At 39.0% G+C, this 17,358-nt stretch overlaps 3 gene segments (V, D, J or C); all 3 read left to right on the forward strand.

Moving 5' to 3' along the window:
* The first annotated feature begins 354 nt into the window (after positions 1-354).
* LOC108315312 lies at positions 355-1,647 on the forward strand. The segment is given in 2 exon segments: positions 355-1,084; positions 1,199-1,647. Coding segments are annotated over 2 exon segments (570 nt in total).
* Positions 1,648-9,033: 7,386 nt separating this feature from the next.
* LOC119473610 lies at positions 9,034-10,689 on the forward strand. The segment is given in 2 exon segments: positions 9,034-9,245; positions 9,392-10,689. Coding segments are annotated over 2 exon segments (393 nt in total).
* A 3,325-nt stretch (positions 10,690-14,014) lies between these two features.
* On the forward strand, positions 14,015-16,779 carry LOC119473607. The segment is given in 2 exon segments: positions 14,015-14,754; positions 14,885-16,779. Coding segments are annotated over 2 exon segments (480 nt in total).
* The last annotated feature ends 579 nt before the right edge of the window (positions 16,780-17,358 follow it).

The following is a 17,358-nucleotide window of genomic DNA, read 5'->3' on the forward strand; positions in this document are numbered from 1 at the left end:
TCTAAAACTGGGTATGCCTGTAATTGTGTTTAATAATAGAGACATTAAAAAAAAAAAAAAATTTGTCTCAGGAGTAACTGGAGGCTGGTTTTCCAAGGAAGCAGAACACAAACCCTTTAGTTACAGGGGGACATTTTCAATCTACCATTTTTTCTAGAATTTTCCTCTTTCTAAGCCAAATGATTGTTCCCCCTTTTTTATGGCCTTTCTTTTATTTCTTACTTACTTTTTTTTTTTTTTTTTTTTTTTTTTTTGCTCTGTCACCCAGACTGGAGTGCAGTGGCATGATCTCTTATAGAACTAAAATCCTAAAGGGCCATTTCATGTGTGAGGAGTAAGGTCAGAATCAATGATGCTGGATGGAAAATAAAATAACTTGATCTGGTAATGTTTAAACATTTCATTAAAACATCTGTATAGAAGCTTAAATTTCTATGGAGTGTTATCTATCAATATTTTCTCTTATGCTTTTTGACTTTCATGCTTAGAAAATCCATGACCATTCTAAATTTGTTTTACAAGTTTTTAATTTTACTTAAAGTATTAAATGTTATGTCCTTTGAACTTTATTTTGTAACAGGTATTAAGGTAGGCATCCTAACTTATCTGCCAACTTCCAAATGATAGTTAGGATTACACATTTTCCCCAATTTAAACCAAATTTCCATATGCATTTGTATATTTGGACTTTATATTCTACTTCATTAATCCATATATGTGGATTTAAAAATAATCTTCTATTTCAATTAATACAGCATCACACTTTTTCCTACTAACTGAGGAGGAAATTCTCATTCTCTGTGTATTTGAAGGTTTCCTGAAGCCTGAGCTAGCCGCAGTATTGCATTTGGCCTCTAGAGGGGGATGTTACACAAATGGAATTTGATGGTCAAAAACAACCAGATCTTTTTGAAGAAGAGCTTTTTGTTTTACACGCTGGGTAAACTTATCCACCTCTCTGTCAGAGTGTCCATGTGGCTGAATTGTTTCCAGAAAAGACCTCCAGAAAATAGATTCCAGTTTCTCCACCGCTCAGACATGAAGCCCACCCTCATCTCGGTGCTTGTGATAATATTTACACTCAGTGAGTAAAGCCTCTCTTTAATCTATTTTTCTGTAGTCTTCTGATTTAGAACAACGTTAATGAATATCATCCCCAGTATGTAAGGCTCGTCCTGATTCATAATTGTTATTATAGGAGAAACAAGAGCCCAGAGAGTGACTCAACCCGAGAAGACCCTGTCTGTCTTTGAAGGCGCCCCAGTGCATCTGAAGTGCAACTACTCGTATTTTGGGAGTCCTGAGCTCTCCTGGTATGTCCACTACCCCAAACAACGCCTCCAGTTACTCCTGAGACAAATCCCTAGAGAGAGCGTCAAAGGTTTCACTGCTGACCTTAACAAAGGCGAGACATCCTTCCATCTGGAGAAACCATTCTCGCAAGAGGAAGACTCAGCCACGTATTACTGTGTTCTAAGTGGCACAGTAGCTGGTTTTCCAAGGAAGCAGAACACAAACCCTTTAGTTACAGGAGATATTTCTTTGTAAACTCTCTGTGTGGCCACAGTGGGGCATTCTTTCTCCAGATATTAACATTAATTTTGTCCCCTAGATATTATATCATCAGCTGTCAGTTAGCTATAGGATTACCTCATAATTTTTTCCAAAAAATTCTCAATTTCTACCCTGCTTAAATTAATTTTCAAAATAGTAGATGTATTTATTTTGTCTAGTAGTACTGGAAACATACTTTTGAAATAAAAACTATATTGCATGGCATAAAAAGTATCATTTTCTTGGTCCAGAGGTCCTGGCCAGGCTTCCATGGCACAGTCTTACCTCTTCAGCTCCTCTGCTTCCCCACATGATCCCTGCATGTGGTTGTCACCGTATACCTGAGCACAGTTCCTTAAAGTGCTCTGCTCTTTCACGGCTTGTGATTGTTCATCTTTCTGTATCTATTACCTTTCTTCCCATGTGTTTCATAGATTGAGATAGGAGTATCTCAGTTAGAGTCTAGCCAGGAAAAATGAAACCCAGTAATTTGAACAATGAAGTTTAATATAAAGATTTATTAAATAATAATGAGTCATAACTGCTAATGGGTAAAAAGAATATAGGAACGCACATGTAAGCAGAAGTTCCCGTCTCTAGGATTAAGGTAGAATCCTAGGAAAGAAACACATTGGAATAAGCATGACCATTACCCCTCCTGCCAAGGCTATGATTCAGGTCTCGTTGGGAGTGGGTAGCTGCAGGCTGCTGGATGGTGGAAAAGTTTGCTGAGGTGCCAGAGAAAAACACTGACAAGCAAAAAAATACCTACTAGGATTCCAACACAACTCATAGGCAGCCTACAAAACAGTGCTGCTGAACTTGCTTGTGGTGGTTGTGAAACTTGCCAAGAAACCACCTGTCAGGCTGCCATGAACCTTACTGGAGCGGGGTGCCACTGTGTGTCCCACAGGCCAACCAAGCATGTGGGACAAGAAGTGTGGAAAACATACCAGAACCAGGAAGAGAAGTGTCATCCTTCTGCAGGACGCTTCCAGCCCCCTCTGCTGACAAAGCTTAATATCAAATATTTAGAAGTTCCAGATCCAGTTCACAACTAAGGTAATGAGGGTGGATTTGGAGCTGAGAGGTAATACATTGCTAACTGTCACACCCTATCCCTCAGGCTACTGATCTTTCATATGCATTCCTTTTTTATTTTATTTTCTTTTTTTGAGATGGTGTCTCATTCTGTCGCCCAGGCTGGAGTGCAATGGTGTGATCTTAGTTCACTGCAATCTCCACCTCCTGGGTTCAAGTGATTCATCTGCCTCAGCCTCCCAAGTAGCTAGGACTACAGGTGTCTGCCACCATGTCCAGCTAATTTTTGTATTTTTAGTAGAGACACGGTTTCACCACGTTGGCCAGGCTGGCCCCAAACTCCTGACCTCAGGTGATCCACCCTCCTCGGCCTCCCAAAGTGCTGGGATTACAGGCATGAGCCACTGCACCTGGCCCATATGCATTCCTACATGCATATTTGAACTTCCAAACAACAATGAATTGACATTATGTTTCTACCTAACAAGCTAAAGCTGTCCTTGAACAAGTGAAGTTTTCATTATTTCTCCCAAATGAGAGGAACCATAGTCCCAACAACCGCTGTATGAATCTCTGACTACATTAGCCACATCTCAAATTCAGAGGAAGTTCCACTGAATATGCTGTTATATACAGACTAAATTATAAAGTTAATCTCCAATAATTTACATATATAAGAATTATGATAAGAAAGAGAGAGAAGAAAATGGCAGCATATACAAAGCAACACCTACATATGATGAGCAAAGAGAAAATATAGAAAGCTACTACATTCCTTGATTCCAGACTTGGTCCTGAGCTTCAATTGATATAGACAGTTTCCTTCTCTTGTTACCTGTTTCTTATTTCTTCTTGTTACCTGTTCCTTCTCTTCTTACCTTATTCTTCTGCCCTCAGCCACATCATCAGTGGATCGGGGTTATTTTCCTGGTGGAGTGACAAAAGTCTCCATTCTCAAAGAGTCTGAGTTCTCAACAGTCCTGCCTTTTAATTTGTTGCTATAGGTTTCCCTTAAATTTTACCATTGGGCATGAAAGTGCCAATAGGCACTACTTAAAAAATGCCCTGGGATTCAGATGTAGCTCTCTCTATACCTGTTGTATAGTAACATCTCAATTCCCCTTAGTAATTGGTATCAATAACTCCAGCCAGTAATCTCTTTTCCTACTTGTTTGTTCAGAGGCATACATAGGACAAAATGGTCACAAAGCAGTGCCATCTTTCAGTGCAATCGAACCATTTTGTTTGGTGTCCTGGTAGACATAGTCTTCCTTTAGAGAATAAGACCTTCGAATGAACACAGCTCAAAGTCACAAAGATGGAGGCAAAAATTCTGCCAAAGGGCTACTGGTAATAGGAGTGAGAGAATCCATTCTCAGGACCACTTCCTTGATGTCTGATCCATCCATTCTGGCTATAAGGCGGACAACACCATATAATGGTTTTCGATGTAAACCAGATACTGCATCTTGTAAGATAGAACCCTATCTTTTCAGGGCGTCTTCAAACTAGTGCCACAGCTCAATCAATAAGCCATTCCATATTTCAACAGGTCAACCACTTGTGCATTGCAAGATAAGTGATAAGACTATATGATTCCATAAGCATGTACAATTTTGCAGTAAAATTAGTTCCTCCATCAGAATAAATACTGTGAGGATTATTCTGATGGTGAGTTAGGCATTCTGTAAGTTTATGAAGAAGGGGTCAGCAGAGGCATAACATACAAGGAAGACAAATTCATATGCAAGTGTATGTGTCTATTTCAGTGAGGACATATCTCAGTCATCTCTATGATAGAAGAGCAATCAACAGGTGTCTGGTTGGTTCCCTAGGGCATGACATGATTCGAGGAGCTCAGTATTAGTCTCTGCGGTTTACGGATTAGGCACTCAACAGTAGCATTAGCTAAGTTAGCCTTAATAAGGAGAAATCCATGCTTTTGAGCTCAAGCATAACATCCATCCCTGCCAGCAGGGCCACTTTTTTCATGTGACCATTGAGCAAGCACTGGGATGGCTGGGGAGAATGTTGACACATCAATGAAGGGCATCATTGTGTCCATTATAATAGTTTCTACTGCATTTGTTTTCCCTTGGTCAGTATTCACATTGAGCAAAATTATCTTGAGAGTCTTTGCTCATTCTGAGAGGTCCATTAGGATACCTCTTTCCTAAATTCCCTTGTCATCCATCTTTTAAGCCTATTCCTTCTAGGTTTCTTGCCATCTGACTAAACCATCAGCAACTCCCCATGATTCAGTGTAGATCAGCACCTCTGGCCATCTTTCACCAGGTAATTTGGACAACCAAAATGTACCACTAGAAGGAGTATGGAACTCCCTAGGAGGATACAGCACGGATTACAGAAAACGAGACAATAAGAGAAGTTGGTGTCAAAGGAATCTGAGCCACCTACTCACGGAGCTAACTTGCACCTTATGGATCTGCCTCAATGTGGTCTCTTATGTACAATTTCCACTTGATGATCGATTGCTTCTGGGCATGCCCAATATTACAGCTGATTAGATCAGACAACACTTGGTTCTTGGTCATCTATTTTTCCTGAATGAGACATTCAGACTTCACCAAGGTAAACTAGCAAGACAGAAGCTGTTTTTTAAAGGAGAATAGTTATTTATAGAAAAGGGAAACTATGTCCCCCAACTACTAGAGGACTATGCTGTGATTCTCCTATTGGTGTTTCCCAGAGTCTTCATAGAGCATTCTTACTTTCCATGGAAACTTTGAATATCATTGTTGGATTTGCTGAATCATAAGACCAATGTGGTGAAACGGATTGCACTGAAACCTGAAATTGTAGAGCCTCCTGTTGCTCTGGTGTCCACTGAAAACTGGTGGCTTTATAGATGACTCTGTAAATAGGCCAAAGTAGTACACCCCCATGTGGTATTGATTGCCTCCAAATTCAAAATAGCCAATCACATATGTGCCTCTTTTTCTGTGGTAGGTGGTGTGGGGTGCAGCTACATGTCTTCCACCTTGGAAGAGATGTCTCAATGTTCTCTGGGCTGTTGAACCTCTAGAAACTTCACTGAAGTGCCAAGTCCTGAATTTTTGTGGGGTTTATCATTAAAGGTATTGATCTTCGACTTCCAGCTCAAGAGCCTCTTATATTTTAAGCATGTCATGACTTCTGGAGCTACTCGCCCCCTCCCTAACAACCCTGCAATATGTTCTGGTAACCATCACACTATATTAAAACTTTATCTTATCTCCTCTTCCTATTGAGCACAATGTTCCAGAGAAGAGCCATTGTGTTATCTCTGGCTTTTACCTGACCTTCTAACACAGTATGGAGCACACAATATGTACACTGTAAAGGAATGCTAAATAAATTCATTCAGACAAATATAAAAATTAGCAATCCTCTCCTATGAGCATGTGAGTCGATCTCCACTAATGTGATTTCACTAGTTTCTTCAGGGAACCATGTCAAACTGATTAATATAAGCAAACAGTATGTTCATCTGGGCAAACAGATGCCTAATAAGAGTTTGCTTAGTTGGAAAAATAGCTTGCTTATGAAGACAATAGTAGTATTATCAGTAAAACCCACCTCAAGACTTTTGGTACATCCTTCTGCCAATCCTAAACTTATATGTCGTGAACTTTGCCCACTCCAAACTGGTTCTCAGCTTTGAAATACCTACCTTAAACTGCTTGAGAACAAACAACACCCTGTGAATATTGCTCCATAACTTACTTATTTGAGAAATTTCTAATGTAAAATATAAAAGTTAAAAAATGGAGAAAATATTTGAGAACTAGAGCTAGACAGTGAGTTCTTAGACATGAACCCAAAAGTTCTTTTATTGAAGGCCAATTTATCAATTTTTTCTTTAAAAATTTTTTTTCTATAAAAGAAAAAGTTGATAAATTGGTCTTCAATAAAATAAAACCTTTGGCATGGTGGAAAGACATTGTTAATAGAATAAAAGGCAACCTATAGAGAGAGAGAAATGTTTATAAATCACACACTAGACAGAGGTCCTATGTCTAGGATAAATAAAGAGCACTCAAATCTCACTGTCAAAAACAAACAAACAAACAATCCAATTAGAAATAGAATAGATAGTTCACCAAAGTAGAAATATGGGTGAAAAATAAGCAAATAAAAAATGTTCAATATCATTCTTCATTAGCAAAATGAAAATGAAAATCATAATGAGATATCACTATAAACATATTAGAACAGCTAAAATACAAAACAGTAATAATACTAAATGTTGGTGAGTATGTAGAGAAATGGAAACTTTTATACATTGCTGGTGGGATTGTAAAGTAGTATAGCCATTCTGGAAAACAATTTGGGAGTTTTTTATAAAACTAAACATGCACTTATCATATGACCACACCATTGTGCATTGAACATCTATCCCAATAACATTCACATAAAGTCTTATACAACATTCGCGGTAACTTTATTCATAACTGACAAAAACTGGAATCAACCTAAATATTTTTCAGTGGGGGAATGGTTAAGTAAACTACAGTAATTCATACCATGGAATAATATGAAACAAAATAAACAAACTATTGATACATGGAACAACCTGTATGGGTCAATTCCCAAAGATTACATACAGTTTGATTCCATATATATAACGTTATAAAAAATAACAGAGCTATAAGAGATGGTTGCTAGAGGACAGAGATTGGGGATGATAGGGTGTTTGTGCAGATAGAGGGTTAGGATGAGAGAAATCTGTGTTGGTGGTTATATGAGATACAATCAAGAACCACACACATGTATGCATGGACACACAAAGAGAAAAGCACAAAAATGGTGAAAATGGAATAATATCTGTAGTTTAGTTAGCAGTATTTGAACAATGTCAGTTCCCTGGTATTTATATTGCATTTCAGTTAGATAAGATGCCACCACTGGAAGAAGCTATGTGAAGAGTACATAGGGTTCTATAAACTATTTTGTCAACTGCTTATGGATTTATAATAATTGCAAAACAAATACAGTACTATAGTTTCAAAAGTTGCATTGTTTACTATCACCACCAATCTTATCAGCAAAACCACTAAGAACTGACAAGGTGTCAAGCCCAGGGTAGTGGATGCAAATTTTCCAAAATTCTAATTTTCCTTTGGAGGCTCAAATGTTATTATTGGCAACAATCACTATTAGTTGTTTTCCTTAAAATTGCAGGTTCACACTTTATCATTTTCAAGAACATATCTTCCAGCTACCCAAATCTGTTATTCTATCCCTCATGCTTTCAAGTAAGAAAAAAAAAAAAGTTATATGAAAAAACAGCTAGTTTAGCTCACAACTCAAACAATGCTCCAGTGCTTTCCTCTCCTGAGACACCACTGTGTTAGTACACCACAGATGAGCTTTATGCGTATGTCCTATAACATCACACAGAATATTAAAAAGGTGTACTCTCAAGGGTCAAGATTTAATTTTAAAAATTAAATCTCGTGTGAAGACACAACAAGAAGGCAACCATCTATGAGTCATGGAGAAGGGCCTCAAAAGAAACCAAATGCCAGCACTTTGACCTTGAACTTGTAGTCTCTAAAATCATGAGAAAATAAACGTTTGTTGTTTAAGTCATGCAATCTGTGATATTTTATTATGGGAGCCCCAGTAAACTAACACAGTACATTCATAACCAGCCTACTGAGGAGATTGATGTGGGCACATGGCTTGGGCTCCAACAATTGGATGAACTGTTCCCTAATTTTCACTCAGGATAGACTTATGAAAAAAAAAAAAAAAGGGAAAAAGTAAGTTTCCTTTTTGAGAGTGGTGGTAATTGCAACGAGATAGAGATGAGAGTTTACAGAGCTGGAAGGCAGTGGAATTGTAGCTGCATACATTGTCCTTCATGAACAGTCTTGAAGAAACTACATGCAGTATCTGGAGCTCAGGAGAGGAGACAGCGGGATATTCAGAGAAGTGGTTCTCTGGAGTGATTTTCTGTATTGCTGCTGACTATTGAGTTCGGTTCCGAAGCAAATCCAATATTCATTAATTTATTCCTTTTCTACTTAGTTCAGGCAGGTCTATTTCTGTTGCTCACCAATGAAAACCCTGACTTGTATAAAATCTCATTCCAGGGAAAATTTTTTAAAAGGAAGCTCATAGATACATGATCAGAGGTTATAGTAACAACAGGGAATTTAACAGTGCTTCTCAGAGGTAGTCTGCAAATACTGGGCACTAACCTTGTTTCGTAGTTGTGTTCTTACCTGAATTGAATTGTATCTGTTCCTATTCTAAGTTAGAACCAGAATTCAGTAAAGGCAGAGACTGGAATAGCTTTGTAATTTCCTCTGAGTCAGCTCTGAACACACATGGCTGATCCAGAGCACATTCTAGCAGTAGGATGGTGTTGCCATCACAAGATGGCAGTGCCTCCCTCTCCTCAGACTAACTTGGCTTTACATCAGCCTGTCTGTGTTGAAAGCAGAGGATTGAGCTTGCCTCTGACTGGCTAGGCAGGAACCTGAGACTAGGGGACAGAAGGACCAGAGACACACCCAGTAAAGAGAGCTTTCTCTTGACTGAGGAGCCTGGCTCCATTTCAGGTCTTCTGTGATTTCAATAAGGAAGAAGAATGGAGCCTCTCCTGGTGTCTTTGGTGATTCTATGGCTTCAATTGGCCAGTGAGTTGGGGTTTTTGGTGATGGGCACGGCAAGTCTGAAGTTTAGAGCTGACAGGACTGAGGGGTAAAACGTTTTTATTAATTTGGAAATGTAATTTGAAAATGCCATGACTGACTCCTGGACCCTGACCTGTGTTTCTTCCTAGGGGTGAACAGTCAGCAAGGAGAAGAGGAACCTCAGACCTTGAGCATCCAGGAGGGTAAAAATGCCATCATGAACTGCAGTTACAAAACTAGTATACGCAGTTTACAGTGGTATAGACAAGATTCAAATAGAGGCCTTACCCAACTAATTTTAATATTTTCAAATGAAAGAAAGAAATATAGTGGAAGATTAAGATTCATGCTTGACACTTCCATGAAAAGCAGTTCCTTGTTCATCGCGGCTGCCCAGGCAGCAGACACTGCTGCTTACTTCTGTGCTACGGAAGCACAGTGTTCACCAGGAGCCTGCAGCCTCTACGCAAACCCTGCCAAAGCAGCTTCTTAGAAGCCCTAACAGTGGGTAGAGTTGGTGGTTATGTCTTTCAGTGAAGAAGAATCTACAAACAGCTGGCAAAGTGTAAGGGGAACCCTTTCAAATTCATGACTTTTTAAAAAGCATCTTGGACTAGGGGAAAAGGCATGAAAGTTGGAATGGGAAATGGAAGTGCCAGGCTTCGTTCTGCTGATCCTGGCTATGTAGCGACCTGGTCAGTGTAGCAGCCTTCAATTTCCTCACTTGAAATGAAGAATTTAGATCAATGAGCCCAAAATATTACCTAAGTCCTAATTTTATTAGGGAAAAAAACCAATCACTGGGCACTTGTGAAAGAGGAGGAAGGCTGCTCAGTTTTAGAAGGTCACATTTGTGCTATGTGCAGCCCTCCTAAGACGTCAGTGGGTCTTTGAGATGCATGAGATGGTTCTTACATTTCTCTAATTCTTGTATAAGAAGTAGTAGATTCATTAAGCATTAGATTTGGAAGGTGTCCTAGGACTCTCAACCAAGCTTTTCATTTTAGAGCTGAGGAGAGACACCATTGCATAATAAGACAAAGATCTGAATTTTCAGAGTGATATTGACAAATATCTGGATCTGATTTCACCATTTATTAGTTGTATGATTCCCAAGCTTCAATGTCTCTATTAGGTAAAATGGGAGTTTATAAGAAAGTAATAATTTTTTTCCATCCAAAGGAAAGGTAGGTGTTCACCACTGCCAGGTCCTAAAATGCTGTGTTTTGAAAGCAGGCATTTCTAGTATCAAATACATAACAGTTTTTCAGCCATTTATTCTTGCTTCTACTGAGAAATAAATGCTGACTCTAGTTTTCTTGACACAGCTTTGATACTACCGAAAGTGTGTTTGTAGAGAAAATTAGAGCATTTGCATTTAGGAGCATGCCTTGGTGAGAAAAGTGGGAGAGCACAGGGAAAGGTTGTATAGGACAGTGGTTCCCACAAGTCAGACCTTGATCCATCAATATCAGCTATACCAGAATCACTAGAGCATCTTAGAAGATCTGGACTATTAGGCTCAATTCTGGCTCACTCAATCAGTCTCTGACAAAGTCATGAATTTCAATTTTAATGAATGTCTTCAATACAGTATATGTAAGAGATTGGCTCAGATTCACATTTTAAAAACCCAAACAGTAATGTTTTTAACAAGATTGAGGTGTTTTTTTCCCCCCATACAAAGGAGCTTTGTAATATGCAGGGCTGGTGAAGTAGCTTCATCATGTTACAAAGGAACAAGGGTATTTCTAGCTTACTGTTTTTCACTCTTAATGTGTCACTCTTTCACTTATACTTTCAAGAGACTGCCAGAGATTCTTCCACTTTATACATCTTCTAGACTGAAAGAAGGAGAAAGTCAAGGGCACAGGTACTTGCTGGCTGAGTCAGCCTTATCCAGAAGCTCTGTCCAATGTCTTCTCCTTACACTCATTTACTAGTGTTATTCCACGTTCCCACCTCCTCCCATCTGCAAGGGAGGCAGGATATCAGGATTATTATCTAAGTATGTTTCCATTTACATCAAATGGGGGTTCTATTAGTAATAGGCAATAATGAACATATTACAGACAATCAGAAGTTTCTGCCAGACCCTCAGTTTAGGGCATATTAGAACTCATACAATATTTTTTGGTTCATAGTTATTTTTGAATGACCATAGCCAATGTATTTCCAAGTTCTATTGTGTGTACCACCTATTAGGTTTTGCAGAAGACATCACAACCTCTATAGCCTAATTGACCTCCATACCCTAATTTAAAATCCTCCCTAATCCCTTGCTCCTCTGCCCCCAGCACACTTGACAGACCCCATCACTTCTCAGTATAGTCCTTTGTACATGGTGAGGGTGACTCTTTTAGAGCGCAAATTTGACCATGTCAACCACCTGGGTCCTCATTAGTTCTTAGAGTAGAAAAAAATGGCTTCATGTGATTTACAAAACTCTGCATAATTTAGGGTTTTAAGGCCTCTCCAGTCTCTTTCCACAATATGGTCCTAATTTATTTTTTTCTTCAATACTGGTCCTATCTACGTTTCTTGAAAGCACTTTGTTCGTTTTATATAACCCCCTCAAAGTGATTTTAGGATACTGTCTTACTCTTTAAAAAATTTCTTTCTCAGTATCATATTACACCTATTTTGAAAGTGACCACATAATTGGGAGTAAATCACTCTTCAGCATTTGCATAGCATTTCACACACTTAAATGAAATATTGGTTGGCTATTTGTTATTTTCTTCCCTTATTCCTTCCTGTCTCTACTGTTAAACACAACTATCGGCATAAAGGAGGTTTTTAATACCTATTTTTAGATTGCATTCCAGCCTGGGCAATAGAGAAAGACTCCTGTTCTCTCTTCCCCTTTCTCTTTCTTTCAAAAAAAAAAATTCTTTTTTCTTCTGTTGAAAGTAAAACCCAGTGAATTCCTATTTCTTCTTGTGCATGTGCTCAAGAGTCAGTTACAGAAGAAAGCTCAATAATGCTCTCTTAGAATCGTGGACCTCTGCCTTAAGTGTGCATTTTCTCCTTTTATTTCTTTATTTAATTAATAACTGCCTCTATTATTACTCTATGTGCTCCTTAAGGGCAGGGACCATTATCTGTGGTGCTCAGCCTTGAATCCATCATACCAAGGCATCGTAAGCACTAAGATAATCAATTTCCCTCTTCTTCCTTTCTATTAATTTATTTAATATACCACCTTTATTTTAGCCTCATCAAAGAGTTATAATAATGTTGTAGTGAAAGAAAATAGAGCTGAGTTTTTCAAACTGCAATCCATGGATATTTGGAATTGTGTGAACAAATTGTTGGTGTATAATCGGGGTCAGAAAACTATGGCCCAGCATTCAAAACAAGCGGCCACCTGTTTTTGTAAAGTTTTATTGCAAAATAGCCACGTGCATCTGTTTACACTCTGCTTATGATGGCTTCCTTGCTATAACAGCAGAGTTTAGTACTTGCAAAAGAGAGTGTACGATTTCAAAGCCTAAAATATATATTATTTGCCCTTTTATAGAGAAAAGTTCACTAATCCCTGAGGTATAGAAATTAAATGAGAATTTTTAGATTTGCAATTTTCTGTGTGATTAGGACAAAATAAAATAAAAAAGGTATATTTCTAATTATCTAGATAACTAATAGAATAGCCCCCTTGATTTTGATGATTTATGTCATTTTTACCAAATTAAGGGCAAGTGGGATAATTATAGTTTACAAATGAAGACATTGCAGCTGCTTAAATGGTGAAAAGTTTTTAGAAAATTTTGGTTATGATATAGCACACAGCACATAGTGCTACAGATATGGCACATAGTACTACAGGTAGGCCACACTCCCAAGAACCTGCAATGAAAGAGGATGTATTGCAAATATTCACTGTTTGTATGTATCAATATGTAATTCAATAGACATAAAAGTAGCAGTAAATACAAAACATATTTTTTTTCAGTGCTGAATTCTTGGGTGCTTCATTAAATAATAAAATTGTATAATGGTGACAAACATGAGTATTTCTGAATAGGAAAAGTGAAGAAAAAAATCCTTGTTATCACTACTCACAGTAACTCAGACAATAGTACATCAAGCTTCAAATAACTTTAATCAAGTCAGTTATTCAACTATACACATCCATAGCTTTATTTTAATAAGCCTATATTAACCCTTTAGTTTCAGTGAAAAATGAATTCTCACACTAATGTTTTAATTAGAATTTTATTGATTTTACATTTTGTTTGCATTTTTTTGTCTTATTTGATAATTGTATAAAACCTATGAGCTTAAAAAGTTGATACTAAATTTTATTGTTGGGAATACGAAAGCACCATAATATTAAAAAATAGTCAGTAAGACAGTGGCCCCTTATAAGAAGACCTGCACCTTACTTGATTTTGTAAAACACTGAATGTACCTGCTAGCAGGTCCTGGATCTCCTCCTAAATGGAGCCAGTCACACCAGGGACCTAAGACGCATCTTCCCACAGACTGTCCTTCATCAAAGATAATTTTGTCCACCAGACACAGCCATTCATTCGTTTTTTTCCCACCAATTTTAAAGGTTTTCTTTTTTTTTTTTTTTTTTTTTTTTGCTTTTCTTATGAGCTAAAGACCTGGAAAAAGGGTTGCTGATTCAATTCCGATTCAATTTCTGATCTCAGGAGCACCAAGTGCGGCTTGAGAAACGGGACAGAAATGACTCTGATATGGTGTGGTAAGGACAGAAAATATGGTGGGAAAAAAGGAGAGCACTAACTCAGCTCGGGAATGGGAGACTGTTTTCACATGGAGTTGATGCACTGGTTTTCAAAGAATGAACAGGAGTCGTCCAAGTGAAGGGGAGTGGAGAGAGGGAAGGGCATTCTAAGCAGACATGCTCACCCCCTGGTTTCGAGGGACCAGTGGGGAATATGCCGAGAAGAAATCTCACAATATATATATTTTTATATTCTCAGGATATCCTAAGATGCCTAAAACTAAATTACCACTTGGTATGAACACATTAGATGCTGGGGCTGGGGAGATTTAAGGGAGTCATATTGCTCTGTGCCTTAACGAAGGTAACAGAAATCACCCATTACCCACACGGTGAAGTCAGCAGAATGTTTGGTCCGCCTTCCTCGAGTCCCACCCTTCACCTTGGACACCGTTTTCCTTCTGTCTGCAGGTTAAGTCGCACTCCTGGGTGAAAATGAGCATCATTCCGAGACGCAGCACAGGCTTCAGCGACATAGAAGAGCCGCAAGAGGGCGCTGCTCCCTTCAGCTTGTGGTTTGACAAATTTCATGTTCCTGCGCACATCTCTTTGTTCCAGCCTGCGGCCTGATCTTGTCGAGCAGTTTGCCCTGTTAACACGTGAGTCAAGATTTTGTAGAAGATCCCACCAAAGGATCAAGCACATAAAGAAACATACCTCTTGGTTTGGGGTATCTCTCAACAAAACCTTCTACTTCTTCTCAGCCAGCCATGCTGTCCGCTTCCTGCTCAGGACTTGTGATCTTGTTGATATTCAGTGAGTAATGTTTACCCAGAACTTCTGAGATGTTCTATTCCTTAGCTTTAGGATGACCTTTCACCCCTTCCAAACTGGAATCTATGTCTCTTCTATTGCCAGTATAACGAAGCCTTTCCTTTTTTTTAAGGAAGGACCTATGGAGACTCGGTGACCCAGACAGAAGGTCCAGTCACCCTCCCTGAGGGGGCAGCTCTGACATTAAACTGCACTTATGAGAGCAGGTATACAGTTTTTCTATTCTGGTATGTCCAGTATCTAAACAAAGAACCTCAGCTCTTCCTGAAAAGCTCAGAAAACCAGGAGATGGACAGCAGAGGTTTTCAGGCCAGTCATGTCAAGAGTGACAGTTCCTTCCACCTGGAGAAGCCCTCCGTGCAGCTGTCGGACTCCGCGGTGTACTACTGTGCTCTGAGAGGCACAGTGGGAGGGACTGCAGCGAGAGCGCAGCACAAAACCCCGGGGCCTGGGTGGGGCCTGGGTGTGAGCGCTTTGGGAGGCAGCATTATTTTCCCTCTCTGGGGTTCTATGCTGGAGGCTTCCTCCAAGTATTTCCAGCTCTGATTCTTCAGTGCCAAGGAATCATGGAGATCTTGGATTCCTCCCCACAGAGGAATTGGGGGTGGGGGGGGAACAGTCTAAAGCAGAACCTAAGCTCTGTTATCAGAGAAATGCCTCTGTCCTCAGCCCAGATGTCTCTTCTTCCCCGAGATGGCATACATTCCTGATAAGTGACATTAACTTTGCTACGTGACAGTTCAGTTGGTCTGTGGTGAAATACTTCACAACCTGTTTATACAAACTCTAAGGGAAAACAGTTCGTGGACTAAATGTGCCACCTTGAATCTACTCTCTTGTGTTTACAATTGAGACCAAGGTTGTTTGTCTTGCTGAGTTCCACCTGCAGAAACTCCATCTCCAGCGACTGCGGCATTGATCCTCTCTTCCCTTGACTTTTCCATCTCTTCTGGTTGCTTACAAATTCTGCTACCTGAGTAAGTTCTATGAGGAGAGTGTCCTGATGAGAGGTTTAACTTGTGTCATCGGCACTGTGGTTTCTGAACAGCCCAGTCAGTAAAGGCTGCGTCCATGGCATGTTGTGCCCACACTGCTTACACCCCTCCGCGCCGATCTTCCTGTTGACCTGGCAGCTGTTTATTGTAACACTAAATCGTGACCTGGATTTCTGACTTGAGGATCTGTGTTATGAGAAATTCCGGATTTGGGACATGACTTTAACTGCAGGAACGAACGTATTATTTTTATCATTGCATTTATGCCCATGAACCTTCTAAAGTGCATCAAATTTAGCAGCCAAGAAAGACTGTTTATAAAAAGGGAGAATGAACATGGACTCTTGTCCACTGGGACCCCCAAATGGATAAAATAATCTCATATTTCTCTACATCAAAGAGCACAAAACAGAAATGTGTCCCCCTCACTGAAACTGTTGGGATGTAGCTCACCATGAGAAACTTTTCCTAATATTCTGGAGCCCTGTGAGCCTTGTTTGTCTTTTACGTATCCTGCATGATTCTGTGAGTTTTACACATAAAGATACAGGTTTTGTGGGGCCTGATGCTTCTTTGATTTCTGGGGCTCTCTTTAAGAAAAAGAAAATTAAATTATGAATATAAGTTTCTAGGTACTGAGGTAGAAAGAAGCCCTAAAATCAAAACCTAATATGCTTCATGGTAAATCTGCATTTGGAGTTCCATAGAGATCATCTTCTTTAAGACTGAAATATTATAATAGTCTCAGTTTGTCCTGATAGTGGGAGGTTCCCTAACCCCCAGTCCTCTTTTCCACAGCAGCACTAGGATCGCTTTAGCCATCATTAATATGAGTATTTTCACCTCCATCATAAAAAAATAGCATTATTGGGATATAATTCGCATACCTTAAACTGCATCTTTTAAGACTGTAATCCAGTGGTTTTAGAATATTCACAGTTATCCAATCATTATTGTGATCTAATTCCAGAACATTTTCACCACCTCACAAAGAAATTCTGTGCCCACAAGCAGTCACCCCCATTTTCTTATCCTAGTCATTAATTAAATAAAAATATAGATTTATGAAGAATTATAACCCCAAATTTTGATGAACCCAGTCTTATGTAAATATAGGACCTTTCATGAACCTTATCTAGAGGGATGAAACATCAGTCCTGATATTTAAGACTGCAAGGAGTTTCATGACTGTGATGCAAAGGACAAAGGCCAGTGGAGACTGAGCTTTGCTGGTATTTCAATAGGATTTCTATTGTTTTTGGTAATGCTCTGGTTACAAATTATATATTTTTGGGTTTTTCCCTATTCTAATCTCCACCATAATTAATGTGTGTGAATTGGACTAACAGGGGGATTTTCAGGAACACACATATTGAGTTATAACAGAAACTGCTGCATCTGAGCAGTGAGTAGAATTTTTGGAATTTATTTTTGTTTACACACAAAAAATATGCATGCAAATAAGCATGTATGTATTTTTCTCTGCTGTTACTTGACATAGCAAACACTGAACAGATTTGGTGACTCAGGAGATATGATGTGAAATCATTTATTAACAATAAACTATTTCTTCACCTCTCTTTTTTTTTTT

This window comes from Cebus imitator, unplaced genomic scaffold (assembly GCF_001604975.1).
Source record: "Cebus imitator isolate Cc_AM_T3 unplaced genomic scaffold, Cebus_imitator-1.0 Scaffold170, whole genome shotgun sequence".
NCBI classification, from domain to species: Eukaryota; Metazoa; Chordata; class Mammalia; order Primates; family Cebidae; genus Cebus; species Cebus imitator.